At 40.6% G+C, this 27,209-nt stretch overlaps 1 protein-coding gene across 5 annotated transcripts in view; it reads left to right on the top strand.

Moving 5' to 3' along the window:
• The first annotated feature begins 15,296 nt into the window (after positions 1 to 15,296).
• The window catches only part of MAP3K7CL (MAP3K7 C-terminal like), a 36,920-nt gene continuing 25,007 nt past the window's right edge, over positions 15,297 to 27,209 (top strand). The window contains exons 1-3 of one of the 5 annotated variants that reach the window (XM_038156769.1): positions 15,297 to 15,435; positions 22,450 to 22,594; positions 23,110 to 23,218. In XM_038156769.1, the coding sequence (XP_038012697.1) occupies positions 23,149 to 23,218 (70 nt within the window). In that variant the 5' untranslated portion in view covers positions 15,297 to 15,435; positions 22,450 to 22,594; positions 23,110 to 23,148. Of the gene's footprint in view, positions 15,436 to 19,921; positions 20,372 to 20,747; positions 20,766 to 21,279; positions 21,317 to 22,449; positions 22,595 to 22,799; positions 22,858 to 23,109; positions 23,219 to 27,209 lie in introns of those variants that run through there. The other 4 variants (XM_038156757.1, XM_038156778.1, XM_038156759.1 and 1 more) reach the window with 4 other exon arrangements.

Below are 27,209 nucleotides of genomic sequence, written 5' to 3'. Positions count from 1 at the left end.
TGGGGGCAGCCCCACATGTATGGACAGACTGGGGAGCAAGTCACTGGACAGCAGCACTGGGGAAAGGGACCTGGGGATTCTGGTCCAGGGAAAGTTGGATATGAGTCACAAGGGGGTCAGCTGTGTCCTAGGGGGTATCAGGTCCATCACCAGCTGGGCCAAGGAGGGGATTGTCCTGCTCTGCTCTGTTCTGCTCTTCACTGGAGCAGCCTCACCTCAAGTGCTGGGGACACCCCAATATCAGAAGGGTATAAAGCTATTAGGGAGCATCCAAAGGAGAGCTACAAAGATGGTGAAGGGTCTTGAGAAGAAGCCTGAGAGGAGTGGCTGCGGTCACTTGGCTTTTCCATCCTGAAGGAGAGGTGGCTGAGAGGTGTTGTCGTTTAAGAATGGTACTCCCCAATTTATTGCTTCCACTTCCATTGCAACAATGCACTGCTCATTGTCCTTCCTTCTCACCCTACCCCACCACACAGTGGGCTGGAGAGGATCACAGGCAGCATAAAAGGTAAAGATCACAGGTTGAGGTAAGAGCAATTTACCAGAAACACCAATGAGTTTAGAAAACAAGCACTTACAGCAACAATGCTTCTGACAGAGGATGTCAGCAATCACCACAGAAACCCCCCAATAGTAGACAATACCTGACTGCTCCCTCCACAGCACTTACTTCCACCGGACTGCAGTGATCCCAACTCAGGATACTCTTTGATGCTATGATTTCTGAACTGCCCTCTTGACCAGTGCTTTTATCAAAGCTTGTGCTACCTGCATTTTTTAAAGCCAAAATACCACTAAAATCATAAAATATATGTATGCTCATGACTATGAATATAGACAATATCTGTGTATTAAGCTGTATTGAATTAACACAAAGCATCTTTTTGTGTTACAACCAGGATTTTTTTGGGACTCGCTGTCTAATCACAACTTTGACTTGGCCTTGACTTTTTTTTAGCTCTGCATCTACACCATTTATTTTCTGCATAGACACTGACATGCTAAAGGACCATGCAAAGGTCAGAGGGTTGGCTATTGGCCGTTGGCTGCACTTTCACCACCCAAAATCTATAATTGTGCACATGGAAATCCCCGGCGTATCTGTAGGCACTTGTTTGTCAAATTCTAGGAGGGTAAAATTTTAACACGATCTTGGGAAGTTCATAAGAAGGACAGAATGTTAATTTTTGTTTGCTTATTCAGCTGTGGGAACCTGAGCCCTGGAACAGAAGGGTTTAAAAAGCATCTGCTGAAGTGTGAGTAGAACAATTGTTTCACCAGTAATACTGGCCAGGGGAAAAATGTGAGTGGCATCTTGAGGGAAGGCTAAGGGTCATGCTGAGTTTGCAGAGAATCATGCTTAAACCTGAAAAAGAAAATTGTGAACCACATAGTGCTGAACATTCAGAATAATTGTCTTAGTACCATCAGCAGCAGTTACTTTGTCAGCAGTGTACTTATGTCACTTGTAATGTAATGGGAAGGAACAGACTAATCAACTAGAGTATGTCCAGTGAGCTAAGGACTGCTTAGCTCATTGCCCTACAGGTCCTGGGTTAAACACTACCCTCATCCTGGCCTTATCTCACTTGTGCAGAGGACTGCAAGCTAAACAGGTGTAACAGACTCATAGTGCAAAAAGGGGAAACTGTTTTCGTGTATGTATGAATCTGCACTGTCTAGGAAGTGAAGGGACAACCAGGAGTAAATAAGGAGTACCTCACAGGCAGATTTGGACTCTTCACCCATCCAGGGAAGCGAAGGGAAACACAGCAAAGGCTGTGTGGTTGTATAACTTAAGTCTGTTCCTCCCTGTAGTGATTTTCTGGTCCCTTCACAAAATGACTGGAAACCTCAGCGCAAAAGTTAAAGGTGAATTTTATGCTCTACTAGCTAAACATAATATCACACCTTCTCCAGGAGGAGAAAAATGGGCACAAAGTAACTGGTTTAATTTGGAAAATGTTACTGATAGAGTATGTTCTTTACAACATGAAACAAAATTTAAACTAGGCAAAAATGAAACTATCTTATGCTCAGTTTTGGGAGCTTGTCTTACAGCAGCTATAGAAACTCTCTTTAAGTGAAGAAGTGAGGAAAAAGCTATAATAGACTCCCTTCAAAACTTAGTGGAAATTTTGCAAAGGCAATTAGATAAAAAAAGAAATGAAAATCATTTATTTCAGGCTGCCTTGAGAGATGAATATTTTAAGAATTCACAGAATGCTGATTCCTCAACAGAGGCAGAAGAGAAGGAAACTCCTCACATTAATCAAAATTACCCTCAAAAAGAATTAGCTCTGATGAAAAATTGTGGGGAACACTGCTGTTCTAGCTTGAGACTTCTATTTAAAACAGAATACAACTGTATTGATGATGAGGATCTTGACCCACAAATAAAAAAGGAGTACAGGAGTCTTCCTCACAAATCTGACACAGAATACGTATTTCGAATGTCTCTCACTGGGGGACATCAAATTCATTTGTCTGAACAGGAGGCCAGTGGACATTGGGGACATGGAGTTTTCTTAACCACAGGAGATAAGTGTGACACATGGTCCCTGACACAGCACACAGCTTTATGCGCTGGGAGAATTAACCCCTTGGAAATTGGAGACCCTTTAGCTGTAGTTGGTACCCTCGACCAACTCCTGGAAAAGGTTCACAAAGCTGCCTGCTTGAAAATGATGCATGAAAGAAAATTAACTACTGGCTATGAGTCACCAATGCAATTACCTGTAAAGCATGAAATTATGACCCCTTTAATTTGAGGCCTTCCAGAATCACTTAAACCCACAGCAATTCTCCTTCAAAAAACCATAGCATAGCAGCTATATCTCCTGTAGAAGAACCAGATAGATTTCTTATAATCAGAATGACCCATTTGTTCCCCTTTATGACTTGCTGAGGAAAGAGGTGAAATGGGATTGGACTCCTTCTCAGGAGGAAGCATTCCAATTTCTGATTTTTGAAGCAACAGCTCATCAAGCACTGAACCCTATCCAACGTACAGATCCTTTCCAGATGGAATGGGGATTTGCCTCCTCAGGGCTGTCAGTACACATATGGCAGCGGGGTCCTAAGGGTCCAATGAGGCCTGTTGGTTTTTATTCCTGTGATTTCAAAGATGCTGAGAAAAGATACACTACCTGGGAAAAGGGGTTGTTTGTGGTTAGCTTAGCTCCCATAGAAGTGGAAAAAAATTGCACAACAACAACCAATTGTATTGAGAGACCTTTTCAAAGTTATTAAGACAGTCACTACTGGGACGCCCCCACCTAACGGGGCGGCCAAGAGGGCCTCAGTTAGAAAGTGGTGTGCTCAGATTGAACATTACTGTAACATCTTCTCAATACCAAAAGGAGCTGTAAAAAATTTAGCGATACAAGAAACTGAGAGCTTGGGCAGCAGCTATGACAAACCTGCATCTATAATTAAAGTAGCCCGTCCTTTCTCCCCCAAACAATCAGCAAATTCTCGGTTCACAGATGCCTCTGATGAACGAGAGGGAAAGGTGTGGAGATACAGGGCAGCAGGCCTCCACATTTCCTCTGGTAAACAAATTATTACTGAGGGAGAAGGCAGTTCTCAGGCTGGGGAGCTGATAGCTGTTTGGAGTGTTTTCCAACATGAGGTACAGAATACCTCTCTTGTCTCTATCTACACTGACTCCTATGCTGTGTACCTAATGATCCTAAGAATCCAGCACATTACCCTGGACAACCTGTTTTGGTGGACTTCCTTTATTAGGGAAGGGCAAATACCACTTGTACTAAAACCCCCTCAGAATAAATATGTATGGGTAGCCTCCAATGCTCTGGGGAAAGAGCATCAGATAAATACACGCTGGATAATTCCTTCATTCTAATTTTTTCTGCCTCTTGGTGGCAGGATTCTGTTGTGTTTACTTTTTCACAGAACTCCGAGGGGCATGAAGACCTGATAACCATGATTACATGAGCGTTGGATGACAAAAATAATGTTTTCCCTCCCTTTATGGTAACACCTACCGCCCAACCACTGGTTATGCTAAGCCTGAGAATTTTTGAAATTGGACCGTATATATTTCGGAAAACAGGTCAAAACAAATATTGTTCAATCCAGCATGGTTTCTTAAACAAGTCAAATTGCTGATGCAAAATAATGCCTCAGAAATTCAGCCAGCTTGTTCACCTTTTTTGCAAATACCCTTTTAGGGTTGGACAACCTGGTTGCGAAAGTGGAACCCTTTTAAAAGACAGACACCAAGAGACATAACCAGTGTTGTGGGAACAGGATTGGGAATTCTAAATAGTACTGATTCAGAAGCATTAATGAATAAATTGGCTGCCACAACTAGAGATTTGACCAACAACAACCACTGCAGTTGTCCTTATTGACTTTGGGAACGCATCAGTGATTGCTATCAAACATGTTACCAAACTGTGAAAAGATAAATGTGAATGACCACAAATTGGTAATTGATGCACTCGGTGATACACAAAACAATGTTTCTTTGGCTCTCAGCTGTATCCAGGCCCAATTGTGGATGCAGTCAGTTGCTGCCTCAATTATAAGAGCAGGTGAAGAAGGCACTTTTCCTACTGAAGTTCAGAAAATAATTTGGGACAGTGCCACTTATTTTGAAAAAGAATTCCGATCCTGGTGGAACTTAGTGAATTTTACTTACAACCCCATCACAAAGACAGCCACAGCCTTTGTACTAACCATACCACAATGCTTCAGTGCATTCAATTTTCTCTATAATTGCATTATGGCTGAATTATGATGGAGCTATTCTCTAGCCTCTCGAACATAGGGAATGGGCCTATCAAATTAGTGAAAAGTGGCAAACTGTTAATTTAGAAACTTGTATTGTCCAAGAACAACAAGGGTTCATCTGTGAAAGTAATGCAATTATAGCTCAAGACATTTGTCTAGACACAGAGCAAAATATCTGTCATTTTGAAATTCATCCTAACGAGACTTCTGAAACAGCCCTTGTATATATAGGCAATGGGTGTGCATGTTTTAGAACTACTTGTGATATTGTATTTGTAGAAAACGTATTACTGGATACTAAAAATAATAAATAATTTTTGCGTTTGTAACTTTACTAAAATTACAGGATGTGATTTTTCTTATGAAGCCCCAGTTACTTTTTATCATCTTTTACAATCCAATTACACACTGATTCACAAACTATTGCCTACTCGCATTGGGATGAGCCTTACTTTGGTAAAGCAATTGTTGCTTCATCAGGATTTAATTGAAATTTTGGAAAATAGCAAGAAAAATGGACAGAAAACCCTGGTAACTGTTCATCACAATGTGAGAGAAATACAATGTGTTATGGAAAGGGTAAGAAAAGATGCCTAACACAGGTGGTGAAATACTCTTTTTGGGTGGTCACTACTGCCACAAGTGTCCTGAACAAATTGTTTCATCCCATCATTGTTGTTTTGATTTTAGTTTTGATTGGTTTTGTTTTATCATCAATCTTATTCATTATGAATTGGAGAATGATGAAACAGTTAACACAACTGATGTCTAAAATTAATGCCAATTAACAACCTGGCCAATGTCCTCTCCCCTATGGACATTCCTCAAGGCTATTGATGCAAGGCAAACTCTATGAGTAAGCCTTAATTATGGATTATAAATAGATCATAAAATTTGGATGTGTGTTTTGAAATAACTTTTTCTAATCTTGTAAAAATTATTTTTGATTTTTGTGATTTGTTTTGATTATTTGAAAAAATTGTTTTAATTAATATTGATTGTATTTGTTTATTGTTTCCTATTTCCTTTTTCCTGTTTTTCCTTTCCTTCTTTTCCTCTCTCTCTCTGACGTACTGTCTCTGTTTTCTGGGAGACGCTACCAATGTTAATGAGTCTTGAAGACTTCACAACAACACTACAGAACCCTGCTGATGGAGCTCTCTTGACAACAGTCGTGAGTCATGGGGTGGTGTAAGAGAGGTCCAAAGTTTCCCTCATTTGCCTCATGACCGTTGCAAGGACAGAGACTAAGACCTTGAAGATCCTGACTGGAGTTCTGTGCTACCACAGTACACTGCTTCGAACAGGGACGATCCCCACTCATCACAATAGCCCATGAATTTCCCCACCTCTTTGCCAGATGCCGCCTGCTTTAGAGAAAAACTAACTTTGTGAGGTAATTTGGTGATCCCCCACAGAAAATCCCTCATCTGCCTCACAACTGTCATCAAGGACAGAGATTAAAGCACCCCCCAAAGACTGAGACTGAGATCCTTAAAATTATAACATGGGGGCGCTGGGCTGGCTGAAGTGTGATATTTGCCAAGTGTTGCCTGCAGATGTGTTCGCTGGACCAAGACTGGTTTCCCACAGAACCCAGTCCTGAAACAATGGGTCCCGCTTACTGCTGGGACTGGTTTTATAGTGTTTCAGAACTGGACTGTCTGTAGTTGTTCTCAATGGACTTATTCTCCAATGTCCTGTACCTGTTCCCCTCCCAGCAGAGGACTACAACAGACCCCTGAGTTAACCAAAGACTTTGAGATTCTCCCCAATGTGACAAGATGGATCTATTGGCTGGACCACGAGGATTTCGTCTCTCCGTTGGTAGCTATATCCCCCCACTTCTTTCTCTCTCTCTCCCTCTATCCTGTTGCAGTGTGATGTCGTGGTTTCCCTCAGATACCCCAGGTTTCTCCCTGAAGATTCCTTCCCCAGGTGTGTCAATCACCTCTCCTTTCCCCACCCTGACCCCTGCCGAGCACTGTCTGTCAATCCTGGAATTCCAGAACTGTTCGAGTGATTGGGCAAGTTCAAAAGATGCCTCCTACCCCCTGGGGGGCATTGAGCTATCCAGGTGTCCTTTGTCCCTTGGGACCTCCTCTCCTGTACCTCGTTGGTGGGTTTCCTCCCTGTCCCCTCTCCCTCTCCCCCAGGTAAAAGGGCAAGCAGACCACGCAGTCAAGAGTTCTGGTAGAGCTGTTGCTACATTCAGAGGCCTGTGGGCTACAATAAAAATTCTGGATTAAAACCCTCCATCAGAACTGACTCCTTTCCTTCACCATCGCCTTAAAGCATCTCTGTCAGAGGGAACCTGAGGAGTGGATCCTCTGCGAGAGGAAAACTCCATCCTGCTGCTACCAGAGCTCTGGCATGCCTGGACTTGTCCTCACATGCTCTGCTGCAACATCTAGCTAGCCAATAGTGTCTCTGGGGTGAAACACTTCAGTTGCCGCTATTTGGTTCAGATGCAGGGCCAGGCAAGCCAAGGCACGTCCCATCAGCAATACTGGTAATATTGCAATACCATCCTTGATCTCCTTCCAAATCCTTCTATCACATTTGCTGTGGGCACTCAATAAAAGGTGCATTTGTTTTGATTAATACTGAAATCCCCTCGTTTTTGCACTCTGAGATTGGTAAAACCCCCATCATGACCCCCACTTGCACTAGAGGATCATGACAACAGGAAAGCAAGATTTCCTTACCATTTGGAATTCTTACCTCAGTGTGTGCTCTCTCTGCTATAGCTAATCCAGCTAGCTTGAGTCATAGGAAAGCATTTCTGGGGATTTTAGAGGAGTATTGCCTTAGCATGGAAGTGTTCAAAAGACTTTTAGATGAGGCGGAGGACATGGTTTAGTAGTGGGTTTGGCACTGCCGGGGGAACAGTTGGACACAATGGTATCTGAGGTCTTTTGAAACCTAAATGATTCTATGATTCCCCCTGCACAAGTGACAAGAAATCAGAAGTTCCTCAGAACAAGCAAATTGGAAAGGATGATAGTCTCAGAAAGGAATCAATACTGTTTATATTGAGTTTGTATTGCAGGTACAATCAAGACACGTGTTGTGACACTGGTATGATACTCAACAAAACACAATCCAAGACCCTTTATTTCATGAGAGAAGGCAAAATTGTTGAGATCCTTCTTGTTTTGTTGCCATAATTAAAAAACATAATTGGGAAAAAATGACGTATCCTCTAGATGGTGAGTTCTGTTTTGCTTGAGGAAATGAAATGCAGGATCAGATAAGGGCTAGCGAAACACTTTTCCTCAGTTTTCAGCTTGGTCATATGGGAACTCTTATCCAGTAGAGTGCACAGAAGCCTGGAAATACCTGGAAATATGCCTACTGCTACTGAAAGTTCAGCCGTTCTTGTCGTGTGGGAAGGACTTACCAGGACCTACGTGGTGATGGAAACTTGGAGAACACCAAACTGAGGAGTGAGGGAAATGGGAGTTTTAGGCTGTAATTGGAAAAGATGGGAAACAGTGGGAGAGAGGGGCAAACCCGGCATTGAATAAATGAAGACTTCTGCAGAAATAATGCCCAAATGAAATAATGAAGAGCAGAATAAATAACATCTATCTGCAGCCTTCTGGAAACAAGCTGTTATGGTACCTGATTTGCATTTCTTTCAGCTCTGAAAACACTAAAAAAAAAAAGAATGCTAAAAAGGCAGGATTCTGAGATCAAGACCACCACTTATGCTGTCTAGTGCCTGAACCACTGACATCTGCAGTCTTCTTTCTTCACTTTGTCATATTGTGACTTTGATGCCCAATTTGGAATTTTCTAAGGATGGTCTAAACCAGTACTAGATCTTCAGGATAGAAACAGAGGCTTTTCCAATTTTTAGTACTTTGTTTATCTGCCTAAATAATTTTAAAGGCCTTCTCCAAGTAACTTAAAATTTTGTTTCTCATATTGTCCCCATTATTATTTGAGTATTAATTTTAGGGTTGTTCATCACATGTCATCTGAATATACCTGTTGAGAAATTCATTAATTCTCCAGAACTCAGGTCAGTGGGAGTCTTCTGGCCCAGGGTGTGCAAAGACACTGTCCTTCTTGCTGCCAGCATGGAATGTAACCCACCAGCATGACCTGGGGAACTTCAGCATGTCCCATTATTTCCTGGCTACTCTGTCAGCCATGTATCTGCCAGCAGCTCAGAAATTGGCCTGAATCTGTGCCTGGTTGAGAATCAAAAGAACTGTAAAGACACCCCTGCAGCCCTCATTTCTGCACTGCAAAGCCTGCCCAGCTGTAACTAAGAACCATAGCCCACACTATGGAAAATGCATAGTCTTTCCTACAGGGTTCTTGAGGTGTTTAAGGAAATGTTTATGAACAAATGCTGTGCACTTATGCAAAGCAGGATATACTACACCATGTTGAACAAATAAGGGAATCATGCCATATATAGTATGGGCCAAAAGCCACAGAATGGATTCTTACCAAAAGTTGAGACTGTTGCATGGGACTTGTTCTCAGCCTTGCACACTAAATCCCCAAAGTGTGATCTTCTGTTTGAACAGTAGATACACACTGTTACAGTTTTGTAGACAGGCAAGCGACAGGCACACAACAAGGTTCATGCAGTAACACCTTAAGTTTATTGTGGGGCAGCTCCTTTTATAGGGCTTTCAAATTTCCCTCACTTACAGACATGATTGGTTAAGGGTCTCAACTCCACCTAGCTCACTGGCTAATGATATGGGCGCATCTGTGCTTCAAAGGGGTTGGCTGAGGTCCTCTGTTTGGGTTTGAATCTGACCTACCATTATCGTGTCCTGGGTGGGACTTGCTTACTTAGAGCTAGGCTAGTCAAGCTGGTATCTGTTAAGCCAAATTATCTGTGCAGCTTATAGACCCACTAGAGCTGTCACACACACTGCCTAAAAAAACCTGTTACATTGAAGACTGTACTTTTTATTTTTAAAAATAAATTTTATATATATATATATGTGTGTATGTGTGTGTGTGTGTGTGTGTGTGTGTGTGTGTATAGTTCACCGAGGTATCCTTTAAGTACTGCAATACAGTTTACATATAAGGAATGAGCAGAGAACATTTTCTAATATATCTTCAAAACAGGTCATTGTGAATGTACCAGTGTTGTAATATGTACAATAACAACAACAACAACAACAAAAATGGTGACATCCTGACTGATATTAGCTAAAGGATGTCACCAGACATTGAAGTTCCAAGGTGAAGGTGACATGGTGGTGTTCAGTCAAATGATGGACTCAATGATCTTGGAGGTCTTTTCCAACCTTAATGATTCCATGACTCAGTAGTATCAGGCAGATTTCATTTCAAACCCTGTATTGGGGTTAAGATTCTTGAAACAGCAATAGAGCCATAAAGAAATCTCTGCCTTTTTTTCTTTTGAAGGATAGTTGTCCAAACTCTTTTTCATCATCAATATTGCTTATCTTAGTAATTCTGCAGGGTGGATGTTCATTGGTTATCAAAATAGATTTTATCCATGATGTATTTGAGCATCCTTTTTCCTTTTTTTTTTTAAACATAGTAAGTAAAGTGAATGTCTAAATGTTTATGATGTATCTTTATGGCTCAGGTTCTGAGTTCTGTTGACTAAAATTCGGGCATTGAGGAGAAGACTGAGGGAAGACCTCATCACAGTCTACAACTTCCTCAAATCAAGGGGAAGTGGAGAGGCAGCACCTATCTTTTGACTGTGGTGATTGGTGAGACGACCTGAGGGAACGGCATGAAGCTGTGTCCCGGAGGGTTTAGGCTGGATATTAGAAAGTTGTCTTTTCCCTGAAGTCATGTCTCCATGATTCTAATTCTCTACAATACAGTGTAACCAGCAATTTGTCTTCAGTGTTGAAATTCTATTACTGCTGTCACAAACAAAAAAAAACTACAAAAGAAAATGCTCTGTTCTGATGAGACTTACAAATAATTATGAATTTGAGAGCTAATAATTGATATTAAATACTAGAATCATACTCCAAGCTGAAACAATGAAAGAGTGCCATGTACAATATTTTTACTGTTAAAAATTTTTAATTATTTTACTTGCTGACGATGTAGGTTAAGTTACTAACAACAGTGTGACTTATTCAGTTAATCTATTGTCAGATTTAGGAGTTGTAATAAACTATCCCAGACCACCAATAGGGTGAAAATAAGGGAGAACAAGTGGGATTACTGGTTGTATGACACCATTGTATAATGTACGGTTCCAAAAGTTTGAAAATGTTCTGCGGACTTCTCAGTAGTCTAAAGAATAGATTATTTTCAGTTGGGCATGTATCTCTACTTGTCTGTGTTAGAGGATTCCAGACACATGCTTTAGATGTTTCTCCCTGAATAGAATAAAACAAGGAGTCTTTGCACAGCATCTAACAGTCTCACAGAAACCTGCTGCTTTAACTTTTTGTGTCTGTTTCTTGGTTTAAGGAAGCTTGAGATTATGGGGAAATTTCTGAATGATGGTGTGAAGAGGAATAGCAAAACCATCTAATATGTGGGTATACAGAACTTTAAAGAAAGGGTTCATCAGCAAGAATTTTGACAATTTTTTTTTAATTTCCACTTTTTTGTAATCATTAATGGCAAATTATGTCTTGTAAAAAATTTGCAGAAGGAAATTTGAAACTGTTTCTTATACTTGTTTTTTGAAATTTTTAAAGTTCAAAACCAGTCTGTCATGTCTGTTTGCCACAGTTTTTGTAACTTTTGAAAGTAATGCTTTAAAATTAAATATCATCAGTTGCTAAACTGTGGTAATACAAACTGTCAGTTCTCTGCAAAAAGAGTACTCTAAAACTTTTCAAGAATTGTGAGCTATATTAATTGCTGGCTTAGTTCATTTTAAACCACTTTGATTTTATTTGTGGCTGTAAAACTAAGAACTAGGTAAATGGGATGGGAGTTATTTCTCTTTTAGCTAGTTCAATAGTAATTTTCTAATTTTGCATTATGTTTGAAGACTTGAAATTCTCAAGTAACAGACAATTTAATTATCTAAATTGTAACCTGGAACATACAATTTTCCCCCAAAAATGTATGTGCACACTTTTTTTTTTTTTTGGAATCAGGGTTTAGATGCCTCAAACAGGAGTTACAGCAGCCTGTCTCTAGTTCATGGTGCTAAAACCATTAGCTGATACTGCCAGTGGAACTTATTTTTAAAAATATTACAGGTTTAGTTTGGAGATTTCATTTTGCTTTTAGATTATTATGATAATGATAATGATATGGATGATAATATGAGGAAAATCATAAAATCAAAACAAGCTTGTCACTAGAGGCTAGCATGAATGTGGAATGGGGCATCAAGGTTCTTTTTTGGACAAAAATTGCTGTAGCAAAAGGAATTTTTTTAGTGATTAAGGAGTTTTACATTAATGTGCCATATTGGTGAACAGTCAGCAGCAGCACAGTCAATAGGTTTCAAATGCACGAGGGACATGGACCTGTTGGAGTGAGTCCAGAGGAGGCTACAAAGATGGTCAGAGGGATGGAGCACCTCCGCTATAAGGAAAGACTAAGACAGTTGGGAGTGTTCAGCTTGAAAAAACAGAAGGTTCCAGGGTGATCTAGTTGTAGCCTTCCTACACCTGGAGGGAATCTACAGGGAAGATGGAGAGGGACTTTGGACAAGGGAGTGACTGACAAGAGGGAATGGCTTTCTGTGGGGTTTCCTGCCCACCCAGGGACGCCAGATGTGGGGTTTCACCCCCGGATTGGGATGACCCCGAAAGATGGAAAAGTCCCTCCTCCAACCCGTGCCTTCGAAGAAAGACTCAGTAGTCTTCTGTTGTCTGTTCTCAAGGTTGTTTATTGTTGGTTATCTACAAGATTCTTCTCCCTGAACTGCTGTGGCCCGTTCAGCAGCTCAGACAAAGGCACTCTGCCCTCCCAGGAGGCTGGTGCCATCTTTTATATCATATATTACGTACTACATGTTTATGCTTTTTCTCCAATACCTACTATCTATATTGAATGGTGACTTTCTACTCTAAACCAATCTGTGAGTGCCAACATCACCAAAGACATGGAGGTTAGGAAGGAGAAAGAAAGAGGACAGGGCACACCCAAGTCCCTCCATCTTAGAACTCCTGACCCCCATGTACAAAACTTGAACCCCTGCGTACAAGGCTTAAAACCCCCCTGTACAGCACTCAGAAATCCTACCCTTTACTTCGTGACTACTTCTACTACAATATCTAAACTTTTGTGACTTCTTGTTCTTCCTGCAAAGTTGGTAAACTGTTCCATGGGCCCGATTCAAAGCCACAGGGGTTTCTGGCTGCATGCCAGGGTCTCAGATGCTTTTGACCTGGGTCTGGAACGTCCGAGAATGTCTGTGGGACATTCTGAGTTCCGACAGCTTTCCACTGACAGAGACAATGTTTAGATTGGATATTAGGAAGAAATTCTGCCCTGTGAGGGTGATGAGGCTCTGGCACAGGTTGCCCAGAGAAGCTGTAGCTGCCCCATGCCTGGAAGTGTTCAAGGACAGGTTGGATGGGGCTTGGAGCAACCTGGTCTTGTGGAAGGTGTCCCTTCCCATGGCCTGGTTTGGAACCAGAGGATCTTTAAGGTCTCTTCCAACCCAGGCCATTCTGTGATACTGTGAATTTCTAGAATGTGCCCTCTGAGGGGCAGCATTGAAGAGCAGGTTTCTGTAAACAGCTACTTCTAGTCGTACTATGGATTAGGTGTAAGGAAGGGATGAAAAAGTTAGAGCTTATTCTCTGTTGTCTGGAATCATTGGTTTTCAAAGGTAACTCATACGTTTGAGAGTATTAATGCCAGTCTGTCAAAAACCCTGTAGCAAGCATGTTTCAGTTTAAGTGATAAAACCATCAGAATTCTTTCATGTGGAGTACTTGAAATCAAACTAAAAAGGTGGACTTTTTGTTAATTCTGGGTTTTGTTTGCTTGGGTTTTGGTGGAAAACTGACAGCAGAACCAATTAGCATTTCTTTATTGTGAGAGATATCAATATCGTCATTTTAAGAAGCAATATGTCATCTTGAATAATTAATTAGATGATGATGAGTCTTTCATGTCATTATTGCAGTTAGACAGTATTGTGTGGGTATGATAACCCACCCTTAAGGGGAAGGAAGTACCTGAGATTCATAAATGTTCATTGGTGAAAAGGAATGAGATAAGTCTGAGGCTCAGCAAACAGTCAGAAAGTTTTATTAGTGAATTACACACTTGGCATGAAAATTGATGTTAGTTCCTACCCTGGTATGTAAGCATGCAAAAGTGGTGTTTGGTGAAAAGGGTAGGGTAAAAGAAAAGAGAGGAATTAAAGAGGGAGGGAGGGAGGAAGGAAGGCAGGAAGGCAGGAAGGAAGTGGCGGAAGGAAGGAAGGAAGTGGCGGAAGGAAGGAAGGAAGTGGCGGAAGGAAGTGGCGGAAGGAAGTGGCGGAAGGAAGTGGCGGAAGGAAGGAAGTGGCGGAAGGAAGGAAGTGGCGGAAGGAAGTGGCGGAAGGAAGTGGCGGAAGGAAGGAAGTGGCGGAAGGAAGGAAGTGGCGGAAGGAAGTGGCGGAAGGAAGTGGCGGAAGGAAGTGGCGGAAGGAAGTGGCGGAAGTGGCGGAAGTGGCGGAAGTGGCGGAAGTGGCGGAAGTGGCGGAAGGAAGGAAGGACGGAAGGAAGTTTCGGAAGGAAGTTTCGGAAGGAAGTTTCGGAAGGAAGTTTCGGAAGGAAGTTTCGGAAGGAAGTTTCGGAAGGAAGTTTCGGAAGGAAGGAAGGAAGGAAGGAAGGAAGTGGCGGAAGGAAGGAAGTGGCGGAAGGAAGGAAGTGGCGGAAGGAAGGAAGTGGCGGAAGGAAGGAAGTGGCGGAAGGAAGGAAGGAAGGAAGGAAGGAAGGAAGGAAGGAAGGAAGGAAGGAAGGAAGGAAGGAAGGAAGGAAGGAAGGAAGGAAGGAAGGAAGGAAGGAAGGAAGGAAGGAAGGAAGGAAGGAAGGAAGGAAGGAAGGAAGGAAGGAAGGAAGGAAGGAAGGAAGGAAGGAAGGAAGGAAGGAAGTGGCGGAAGGAAGTGGCGGAAGGAAGTGGCGGAAGGAAGTGGCGGAAGGAAGGAAGTGGCGGAAGGAAGGAAGGAAGGAAGGAAGGAAGGAAGGCGGAAGGAAGGAAGGAAGTGGCGGAAGGAAGGAAGTGGCGGAAGGAAGGAAGTGGCGGAAGGAAGGAAGGAAGGAAGGAAGGAAGGAAGGAAGGAAGGAAGGAAGGAAGGAAGGAAGGAAGGAAGGAAGGAAATGGGTTGGAGGGCTTTGAGGGTCTTTGGTGGGGATGTTAATTCCCGCCCCCCCCCCCCCATAGTCTATGCCCATTCTTGCTCCTATGCCACACTCTATGCGGTTCTTTCTCATGGAAAAGTGCTGCCCTATCTCCACCTTGGCCCCTTTTTCCAGTATTACTGAAGGCAGTTTCAGTGCTAAATCAGTAGTGAGGGTCAAGTATTGCCAGAATACCAGCTGGTGTTTGGGATTTTGTCACATTCTTCTGCATGCTGATTTTTTCCTCAGAGCAGCAAAGCTTCATGAAAGAGTGTGCTGCCTTGAAAGTGTTGTGCATGTACCCATGATAGCATGATGACCTCAGCCATCATCAACAAGTGAGGCTGTAATATCTTGCAGTGTCCTCTTCAGATGAGCTCTTAAATGAGCTAAGGTAAGCATTTCCTTCAGGAACAGAAGTCAAGTTACAAAGGAGTGATGAATCCATTTTACATGAACATGAAAGGACCATCTTTCTCATCATGACCATGCTGAATGTAATTTAGCTGCACAATTGATAAGCAAAATGGATGCATTTTTGTTTAAATGCTGGTGTTTCCAGTTAGCCAGTGCTAGCCAATGCTGGCTTTGAACATTCAGCTGTTGACCTCCCAGTGAATTGCTGCACACTGTCTAACTGTGTCCTCCTTCAGCATTCCCTGCTGAGATGACCCACCATCATTCTTCCCATAATTAGCTTCTAAAGGTTATTTTCATCTCATGCTGATGTGAATAAAGTGTGTAAATTTGTACCCATTGATTTCTGGCAATAGTGAAACTTTTCCAGTAGTATTTCTAATTTCAACTTTCATCTTGTTTTCCATGTAGAGTTTCACAAGGGTCTTTGGCAGCATCATATCTCAAAAGGCTTCCATTTTCTTTCAGCAGATTTAGCTTCTTTTTTTTTTTTTCTGCCTGGAGTTTGCTGTGGAAATGATGGAATTTTTCACTAATCAGGTTTTCAAATAATTCACAATGTAGATATTTGCAGATGATCTTAAGGCAGGTGTAAAAGTTGCTGAATTGCTGGGTTCAGCTCCTGTAAATCCACATTACCTTGATTAAGCCAATCCTTAATTTCTTGGCAATGATCTCCTTTATTAAACCTGTGTGATCCTGTGTAAGTGAATTCACTTAATGCATACCAATTTGCCACTAATTATAAATTTGCTCATGTCCTCTTTTGTAAATCAGTGCACAATGTATTTTCCTGCTGATGTTAATGATTTAATTTAATCTGATGGGGGTCAGCCATTCATGAGAGTAGAACTTTGGTGAAAGTACATTATTTTGCCTATGTTAAAACACTACCTAGGCAAGGAGACTGGAGGTAGTACCCAAGAACATAAGGAAATGCTCTGTTGGTTGTCCAATTGTCAGGATATGAGATGATGGATTGTGAATGATTTTGCTCTTTGTGTAATTTCAGGAGATATATATATATATATATATATATATATATATATATATATATATATATATATTTAGTTGATTTCTTCTTGGAACATCTTCCATATGCTAGAATATTTAAAGTGTATTTTTAAATAGTGACTGGCAAACTGCAAAACACCATTTTAGCATGAATGAGGTCATATGCTACTAAAATACTACTTATACTAGGACACTGAGATGAATTGAAAGCAGCACAGCTAAAAAGTGAAGGCAACAGTTGTTTTATTAGATTGTGGATATTGGCTTTTTTAACATCTGTAGAATAACTGCTACTTCATCCTAAAAGTTTTTGAAAATTTGCATGTTTCCACTACTGAATATCAGTAAGTCCCAGTGTTCCTAATTTAGAGAATATTCCATTAAGATGTTTTTGACTAATAAAATGTGATATCCTCTTCTAGCACATCACCAGTTTCATAATGTGATGCAAGACTGAAAGACTTTTGGTTGGATACTAGGAATCTGATTACTAAGAGTATTCTGAAAAAGGAAAAGGGCAGGCTGTGCTCCTACACACACACACAAAAAAAACCCAAAAACAATGACAACAAAAAAAACCAAAAACACACTGGAGTTATCAACATTCTGTAATTTTCACAGAGATGACTGTAAGGTGTATGTGCAGTCTGTAAGGAAGAAGTATTTTTTTGTGTTGCAAGAAATTGGAGAGTAATTTGTTTTGGTGCAATTATTGTAATCATCTCTTTAGTAAGTAAGAATTGTGAGATTTATCTCTACCCAAGTGCCTCGGACTATTAATTTGAGCAAGTCAACAAAGTGAAGCATCCTAGACTTCAATTCCTCTATTGTTTAAAACTGAGATCTTCCCTAGTTTAGTCTTATAAAGTAATTTAAAGAACTTTAAAATATGCTGAGTCCATGTTGTTGAGACTTTTAGCACAATCATCCCAAGAATAGACAGTTGATAAAGCAATTACAGTCAAATCATTCATCCTGATGCTTCTGATTTGATCTTCTGTATGCAGAATGCTATAACAGTCTCACATTTTAAGAATATGCCACCTCCCATAAAGCAGTAGTTTCAGGTGACTAATCATTGTGTATAGCACAGAGCTGATATTTAAATGCAAATCAGGAGCCTTTTGGTTTGTGCAGTTTTGGATCTTAGCCCACAATTCAGAGGCAGCACACTTCACAGAAGCGTGTAACTGTGTTCAGTTCTGGGCTCCTCAGGACTAGAAAGACATGGAGCTTCTGGAGATGGTCCAGCAGAGGCCACAAAGATATGAGGGTTCTGGAGCATCTCTTAGGAGGAGAGACTGTGGGAGCTGGGCCTGTTTAGTCTGGAGAAGACTGAGATGAGATGAGATGAGATGAGATGAGATGAGATGAGATGAGATGAGATGAGATCTTAATAATCCATACAATATTTCCAGGGAGGGTGACAAGAAGATGGTGCCAGGCTCTTGTCAGTGGTGCCCAGTGACAGGACAAAGAGCAATGGCAATAAACTGCACAAGAAGTTTCACCCAAACATGAGGAAGAACTTTTTCCATGGAGTGAGGCAGAGCACTGGAACAGGCAGCCCAGGAGTCTTGTGAAGTTTCCCTCTCTGGAGACATTCCAAACCCACCTGTACGCATTCCTGTGTCACCTGCTCCAGGTGACCCTGTCTTGGCCGGAGGGGTTGGACAGGGTGATATCCAGAGGTCCCTTCCAAGCCTAAAAGCTCTGTGATTCCATGAGTCTGTGAATAATACAGATTTAACTAGAAACAGTGAAATTAAAAAAAAAAACAACCATGGATACAGTGGCTACAACACATAAAATTATGATCTACTTAATTTGCAAGTGCACATGCTATTTAAAGTGAGTGCAACTGAAGTGTCAGTCTGGAAATGCGGAGTGTCAGAGCCATCTGGAAAAAAGCACCCTGCCCTATTCAGACATCATATATGTCCAAGACCCTTGCTGTCATGGCTACTGGAAATTTGCCTGTCTTAAGATTTCACGTAGAGAGCCTTTCTTAGGCTTTACTCTAATGTCATGTAACAAAAGTACAAATACCGTCTGAACACCATTTGTCCATACAAAGCAATATCTTATGATTTGGGGAAAACCCTGGCTCCATGAAAACTGATGCAGAATATTTTTTGTAACTCCATTGGAGCCAGGATTTTCTGTATCTTCCAATGCTTTCACAGTAATTGGATATAGAGCTGGACATCAATACCAACTGCTGATAATATTGAGCTGTAGAATGTTATTTGCTATAATGGTTGTGATCAGAGGCAAATCTGTCTTCTGCCCCTTCCAAAGGAGATATTTAGGGAGGAACCCTCCATCTTTTCAGAAACACATCAAGAGAAGAGAAAATGGTCAGTGTAGTCATAGGTGCAGTCCAGCTTTCCACCAGCTGTTTGGGCCAGAGCTCTGAAATCCCACTGCCATTAAAGACAGCCTCAAGGGATACCTAACTAATGGTGTAGCTGTCCAATGCCTTCCCAGGTCATTCCTGGAGTAAAGGTAGTGTGGGTAGGATATTTTTGCAGTTCAGTAATTTTGAAGTATAAAAAAATGTCTTTTGAGGCCACAAGGGCAACTGGCAGCTTCCAGAGTTTTGCCCTGGTGAGATCAGTCCTGGTCTAGGGTCAGAAGGTGAGAGAGTGAGGAAGGATGAAAATTTTACTTTAGCCTTTCATGTCTTTCTTTGTCCAGCAATCTCTCTATATCTCAGCTCAGCCAAGGGAATCTAGGAATATGTCTACACAGATCTAGGTTAGATAAGCTCTTTCCATTAGGACTTAAAAGATGAAATATACCTTCACATACATTTTGAAGGAGACCCCCTTTTCAAGCACAAAACAATAAAGATATTCTGTAAAATTATTCTGTAATTGTTCTCCATTTTTCTCCACTTGTTCCAATGACAGTGGTAGCACTCAATCAAAGAAGTCATGTAGGTAGTGCATGTGCATGACAGGGATTAAACTTTTATTTTCTGACAACAGAAAATAAAACTTTAAACGGAAGAAATTAATTTCTCGTAATACTTCAAGATTTATCCAATAAATTGCTTGCCAGTAGTTTGAAAAAAAAAAAAGCTATCTATCTGAAATCACACTAGGAAATCCTCTGAGTTCAGTCAAATCTCTGAGTCAGCTTCATTTATCACCGCCATCACCGGCTGGTCTATAAATACATCTGCTTTTACAGCACACACATTCTGAGATTTGCCTATTATCTCCTCAGAAGAGAAGGGCTAGTGGCTTCTCTTAAACAAGCCTGGCTTAGTCAAAGCCAACACGAAAGTAAGCCTAAGAGGCCAAGTCCATCAGTTGTTGTTAGCTTTGATAGTCACTGCTATCATTTGAGGGTGTGCTTGTAGCCAGTCCAAGTTGGCAGTGTCAGCCCAAGCTGATTGGAGCTGCAGACATTTTTGCTGACTGGAGTCATGCTATCTTTGCCAGTTTGCTGGAATAGACACAGACACTGATTGGGTCATGCTGAAAACATTCCTGTCCTATGAAGCAAGTCTGTTTGTATTTCAGGTTTGCCAGGACTAATGAATTAAAAATCAGGCTCACCACAGCTTGCTGTTTAATAATGCCTGTAACAGAAGGATTTTTTCCTCCCTGAAGTGTGACAGCATCATAATCCCTCATCCCTGGCAAGGAGAGGAAGGAAAATCAGAATTGTGGAAAAGGGTTATCTTTTGGGACAGCAAATCCTATGGGAAGTGCAGGTAGCAGCATGTTGTCCTGACAGCTGTCTCAGCTTCTCAGACCTTGTCAGTTTGTTGCTATGCAGCAGGTGCAGCCTTTTCTTTTATTGAAGCTTTACTCCATAAAGGCAACGACAAGCCAAGGCAGTGGCTGGCCCTGGATTATACAAGTGCAGACACTCCGCTAAGTGAGGTAAGGCAACAGGTGTGAAAAAAATCCATAGAGCTGTAACAGCATTTAATCTGAGTTCTGCTGCAGGTTTTTTACAGAGGAGCAGCAGCCAGACAGCTTCATAGGCAATTGTTGGGAAGATGAGAGCTGTTCATTAAATCTAATTAAGTTCCAGGTTGCCCACTCACTCTCATCTCTGTCTACAGAGACACTGTTCTTCATTCATAGAGAAAGCATGTGGGGAATCAGGGGCAGTTGGTCTGCATGTTTCATAATATCATCTTATTTGCACAAAGGCTTTTTTCTGTCCCTCTCTGTTCTCTGTGATTGCTTTTTGTGATGAAGAGCTTGAGGATTTAGCAAAAAAATGAGAGAAGGGAAAAATGCAATATAAAAAATGATAGCAGAGTAAATGGTATGTATAAGGATGAGATTTCTTTTTTTCTGAATTAGAATAAAATGAAAACTTTCTTTTGTGTTTCGATATAATTCACTATTTCTTACTGAAAGGGTATTGATTTTTGTCCTCACAGAGTAGATGGTTAAAAGAGTTAATTTAAAAACATTGCACACCACAGAGTATGTGATTGGAATAAAAAACAGTCTTGTAGCAATATTGTTATGGTAACTTTAAAAACTCTAGCAGAAGGCATCCTTTTAATTTCTTAGGCTATGATGTGAAATGTGAAGTATGCTCTTATGTGGAAGACCACTTGAGATAGTCAGTGTCTGAGAAAGTCTACAAACAGCACAGAACAATGAAAAGCCTTGTTTTAAGGATTTGCTTATCACTTAAAATCTCTTCACTTGGAGAGGTTTTTTTCTTTACCTTGTATTGGGAAGTAAGGAAGAGAAATATGTTTAAGAATTCTGCATTGCTAATTCTGTTGTATTTTAAAAACAGTAAGATGTCTCAGATGTTTCTTATGAAGTGAGGGTGGGGAAGAGATCAAGAATGCTCAGAAGGTAAAAATTATTTACTCTGATGCAATGCACTTCAAAATAAAATATTTCAGTTGACTCCAAGGGTCTTTTCCTGAATGTAAAACCTACATGGCTGCAATTTATTTGGCTTTTCTTTGCCTCTGCTCCACAGATAACAGTTCCTTTTTTGTGGGTCTTGAATACTAGTAATGGGAAACTAAGAGCAATCCCTGATATCCTTCATATACTAGCAGAAAGAGACACTTTCAGCTTCAAATAAAATTTCTTCAAAGTAAGGATTTCAGATTATTTGTTGTTATTGTAAGAAAAGATGATGCACTTCAAATAACAAGGAACCATATCACTCTGCTAGCTAAATATAAAGAGAGACAAAGCAAATAAACAAGAAGTGCTGAAGTGAACGGACCCAATGCAAATTTGATCCTCTTCCACTGATTGCATGGCATTGATGCCAGGGAAGTGTTTGATTCACTTGTACACCACCAAGGAAGATTTACTCCAGAAATAGTGTTCTGTTCTATTGACTTTTTGAGACTGCCAAATAATTCAGTAGGAATTAGAATGACTTGGTAGAATTTTCATGCAGTACAACAGCTACTTTACTGTAAAACTGCAAGACTATTGGCTTAGGAAACTGGCTCTTGTTTTCATCAGCTAAATGCTCTGTTGTCTGCTGACAATGAGTTAGTAAATTCATTGTATTTTCCTTATGAATTTGGTTTCTAATTCCCTAAGTTTTTATGGTAGTTTGAAAGCATAATTGTCCACACATTTGGTATGAATACAATGCGTGCTGGATAGCAGTCCAGAGTCCTAAAATAATTTCTTTATGGGCAGATCTTTTGTATGCACAAAGTCCCACTAACTTCACATTCTCCACACATGGTGCTAATCAGAAGACTCATGTCTTTGAATTTTAGCAGCTTTGTGGTAGATAGTCAAGGGGATTATTTGCATTCAGCTATTCAATAGAGTTTAACCAAAACTGTTCATTCAAAAGGTTAAATATACATAGTAGAGCTCAGAGTACAACTTCTCAGGGCATAGAGATGTTTTAATTACACTGTTAGATATCAAAGTAGCTAATTCTTTTATTGCTCAACAGCTCTTTAGTGCCATATTTGAAATGAACTGGCAGTTTTCTTAATGGACAGGGTTTCATCACAGTAAAATCACTTTTTGGAATCAATGGTCTCAGAAGAAAGACAGAGGACTGAGTGAGGTCCCAGCCCAGGAGCCAAATCCATGCAGACAGACCCCTACACCTGCACAGGCTTCCACTGAAGAATCACCACCAAGGTTTGGAGACCCCATGAATTTTTGGTCATGAAGTGTGTGACTTGCAGGCGCAGTTGGACTGGGGGAGTATGGGTGGAAGGTAGGAGGATGAGTGCCTCCTCATTGACACCATGTGGAGTGGTGTGCACGGTTCCAATCACAGGGCAGGCTTGGGGTCATGTTACTCTCAACTCCCCACCCCTTCTTCCTTCTTCACCTTCAGAACCAGGCAGTATTGCCACGAGTCAAGGCTTGCTGAAGGGGCAATGGCGGGGAGCAAGCAGGTGAGAAGAGAGGCAGCTTCCTTTGCCATCGTTCTTTCTAATCTATAAATAGCAAAAATAAAAGCAGTCTCTGCACTGAATTTCACTTAAATTCTTTTTGAATGGAAAAATGAAATGGCGCTCCCTTGACTTTGATTCTAAACATCTAGCTAGGATGGGAAAGGCAGCTGTGAGTGCATGAAAAGCATTAAAACTCATTTGTTGAATGATGTCACATGCTCTGTAATAAATATATTTTTTGTATTATTGCAGCTGGAGCAAACAAGTAAAAGCATTGACTCAAGTGCCCACATGATCACCACCGCCAGGGTACCTGCTGATAAGCCGGTACGAATTGCCTTCAGCCTTAATGATTCCCCAGGTACAGTTTAATTTATGGAGTAAAACACAATGCTTTTAAATTTAAATCACAACTGATTTTAAATTTTACATTAACTGACCAGTGTTTACAATATCAAATGTAGTCCAGTGTAATGGATAGATTTTTTTTTCATGAGCGGTAGCTTGTGGTCAGTTTTTTTGTCTGATAACTTTTAATGTTTCCATTAACAATTTCATTCGACTAAATTCACTAGATGAGCATTTTCAATCTTTGCTTTCTTTCAGTGGTTGGTGGAATGCAAATAGGAGTGTAATTAACTATCAAATTTACCTGCATGTGTAGTACGTCTGATTTTGTAGAATTGCAAAACAGGAAAAGTAAAAGGACAAACTTGCATGAGCCTAGAGGAGGAAGAGACTTTTTCTAGGGGTAAGGTTGGAAAGTGCCACACATGCCCAGCTTGGTGAAAGGTTTCAGGAAACAGGTGCCCCACATGGCACGTTCTCTCAGGCCGCAGCAGAAATTTCATTGATGTTTATCCTATCAGCTCATGCTGAGGGAGTATTAATTTCCCCAAACATACCCTGTACACACATAGACCCTTTGGAGTAGATAAATATTATTGGATTGCGCCTTCAATATTATTAAGGACCAGAGAGCTGTTGCCAAACAGCGAAAGTCAAAATTAAATAAATCAAAGGGGAAGCTTAAAAGCATCCAAAAAAGTTGGCTGTTGCTTTTGCTAAAGATGAGTGCCTGGAGTCAGGGCTGAGATGTGTTTATGGCATGAAGTATAAGGACAACTGAAACCTATGCTGTTGAGAGCTTTATGGGACTCTTTGCATTGTAGGATAATGTGATGGTTGGTGCCTGAGGTTTGTGTGAACAGAATCTCAGCTTGAATGCAATTTTCTATTTTAAAAATGTTTTAGAATATGCATTATCTTTCCTAGCTAATTGTTGCGTACTACTAATTTTCAGCTACAATACTGAAATACAATCTCATCCCCTAAGCAAGGGAATTAAAAACCAAACATCTTCATATATTATTGAACCTAACTTTCAATTCATAAAGATGAGTGACAAAGAAAGATTGAGACAAGGAATATAAAGAAACAGGATAATCTATGTGCCCTGTTTCATAAATTAAAATAACCTGGTAATTGCATTTTTATTACAGAGAGCAGTAAGGAATCATTCACATCTCTCAAGATACAGTCACATGGTAAATTTCTTGCAGAAATTATGGCATAGATAGGTCTTGAAGAGAAATGTAAAAGAAAGGGGAGTGCTCTTACAAATTATGAGAAAAGAATGCTAATGTGAGACACTGAAAACAAGACAGGGAAAGCTGAGACCATGGGAAAATCAAAGAGAGCAGAGTGGTTTGTGACAAGAGACGGCAGTAGGAAATGACAAGGTTGTGAACAGCTTGCAAGAAGGGGACATGAAAGGCAGGAAGCCTAACTTCCTTAACATTGCATCATATTTTATTTTCTACTTTTTTATCCTGCTAATAATTCCAGCCTCTTTCTTAACATTTACAAAAATAAACTCAATTAGAGAAAGGTAATATTTTTCTTCTACATATTGTTAAATTGTTCCAAATGTTTAAATTGTTAAATTGTTGAATCCTTTATTGTATATATCCTAATGTTCCTACAGTATGCAATCCAGAATCTTCACGAGCACTGATTAAAGAAACCAGCAACCAGTAGAGTGAATGCCATGTTCCCCTCTGCATCACATCCGTTTGGGGGCTACCAGGAGGTCTAAACCAACATTATTGTTTAGCCATACCATAAGAATTTCAAGTGCTTTTATGTTAGGTATATTTCAAGAAGGCAAAGGAAATAAGCTTCTAATAGGTTTGAAAATGTCCAGCAAACCATAATTGAATCAAGAGAGTACAAACAAGTATTTAACACTTTTTTTTTAAGATGAGCTACAAAAACATTCAAAAGGTAGGCCTTTAGGTATTCCGTAGTAGGTGCTTTTTTTTCCCCTTACCCTTTTATATTTTTTTCACCTTTTTTCTCTCCTTGATGAGGATATTTGTTTTCAGTTCAAACAGGTGTTACCTGATGTATGATAGTAAAGCATCAGCTGAAGCTCATGCACTGCTAGGATACAATAAATTCTTGGCAAGGGCTAAGTGGTGAGGAAATCTCTCTGACTTAAGCTTTTCCTTAAATTCTACCTCACTTGAAAGGCACAGTGATACATTTCGCCAAGAAAGGCTGCATTCTCCTTCCGGGGGCTGTGCAACTGCTTACTAGGAGGAACTGACAGCATAACTGGATATAAAAAGAGGAAATGGAATGTTTCTTCTCGGTGGCAATTATCTCACTGGCTAGGATTGTAACCAAGCAGTGGGTGTGAGGAGCAGTGAAAGGAGAAACTACTCTCAGCTTATGAGAAGAAATTACTTTGTGTTAACTGACCTACAAAACCAGAACTGGCCTATCCTGAGTGTACAAGAAATAATATGTCTTACATTATTTGTCAGTCAACACCTGATGACTGAAATTCTGACCAGCTTTGTGAGGTATTTTTAATGTGATCAGTTCCTTAAAAGTCTCAGGAGCAGCCCATCAGAGGGTGCTATATAAGAAGAAAGTTTTATTGTGTATCTCTTATTCCTGTATATATAAATGTCTATGTTTGGCCCTTTCACTCAAGTTCACTAACACACATTTCCCAGGGTGTGTCTGTGCACTGTATCACAGCAGTTTGACTTAAGGTACCATTTTAAAGTAATGAATTGGAAACATACTATTTCAACCTACCTTATATCACTTAGAAATTAATGCAGCTTGAACTGAGTGTGGTGTTCCAAGATTCAAATAAGTGTTCCAAAGCTGAAAATTCATTGTGGTTTGTCAGCATCAATGTAATGTTACCAGTGAAATTCAACATGTCCTAATTTTTATCAATCTTACAAATACATGAACTTCATGGAATTTAGACAGCTGGATTGGTTTTGTGTAATAGTTCAAAGGGAAGATTTATAGGTTCATCTCTCTTCACCTTGCCTCCTCAAATAAAAGCTTGAATCTAGCTGAAAACTTCTGCTCGTGGTGTGTGGTGATAAATGACTGGATCTGAAATTGTGAGTTCTTTAATTTGAAATTAGTCTACCTCTGATAGCACTTTACAGAAAAAATCTCTGACAACAAAGGCAAAACACAGATCTTCTAATGAAGCTGACAGACAGCGGAACAGTGTCAGATTTTTGCAAGCATACCAAAATTACTTATTTTACTCTTCGTTATGCTCATTATCCTTGGGACTACAAGCAATTTTTTGCTTTTCTAGTTTATCATGCTAGACTGTTTTCCAGTGGCTGCTTCTTCAAAAGCAACCTTCAAATTCCTACCTCACTCTCATATTGGTTGTGATGGCTCCAGAGGCTTTCCGGTACGTTGATTGACAACCAGTGAGGATTGCTCAAATATATGGCTAAAATTTACAGAGCTAATTTCCTAAATCTACACCCAACTTACAGGGCTCAGTTCTTGAGGAATTAGATGGGAAATCAGGTGAGATAGCCTGAAAGGGACATTCGTCTGAGGATGTTTAGGTTTGAGTGAAGGTATATAAAGTAAAAGGATTTTGCTCTTACCTTTTCTGTTATGGACTGTTTCTATTTTTGGGAGGTCCACAACTCTTATTATTGAGCAAGCCTTCACATCCTATTCCTGGGTGGGGCAGTCACCGTTCCCCACTATTTTACGAGTGAGGTAACTGCGAGGTTGTGTAAGGTCATGTCAGGCAAGGCTGTGAATAGAAGCCCTGGAGCTCCACAAAGCAGTGCCAAGTTGCAGTCACTTAGCCACACAGCCTTCCAGGGTGAATCTGATGAGTCTATGCTTGTCTGTCAGTATCCAGACCCAGAGCTGCTGGATCTCACAGCCCTCCCAGGGCCAAGGCTGGACCCTCACAGGCACTTTGCCACTGTTGTTGATGCAAGTTGTGGTGCTTGCAGTTCGGTTTGAGCACTTTTCCTGTGCAAGGACTGATCCACTTA

This window comes from Motacilla alba, chromosome 1 (genome assembly GCF_015832195.1).
Source record: "Motacilla alba alba isolate MOTALB_02 chromosome 1, Motacilla_alba_V1.0_pri, whole genome shotgun sequence".
NCBI lineage: Eukaryota > Metazoa > Chordata > Aves > Passeriformes > Motacillidae > Motacilla > Motacilla alba.
This window is presented reverse-complemented; position numbering and strand designations above follow the sequence as displayed.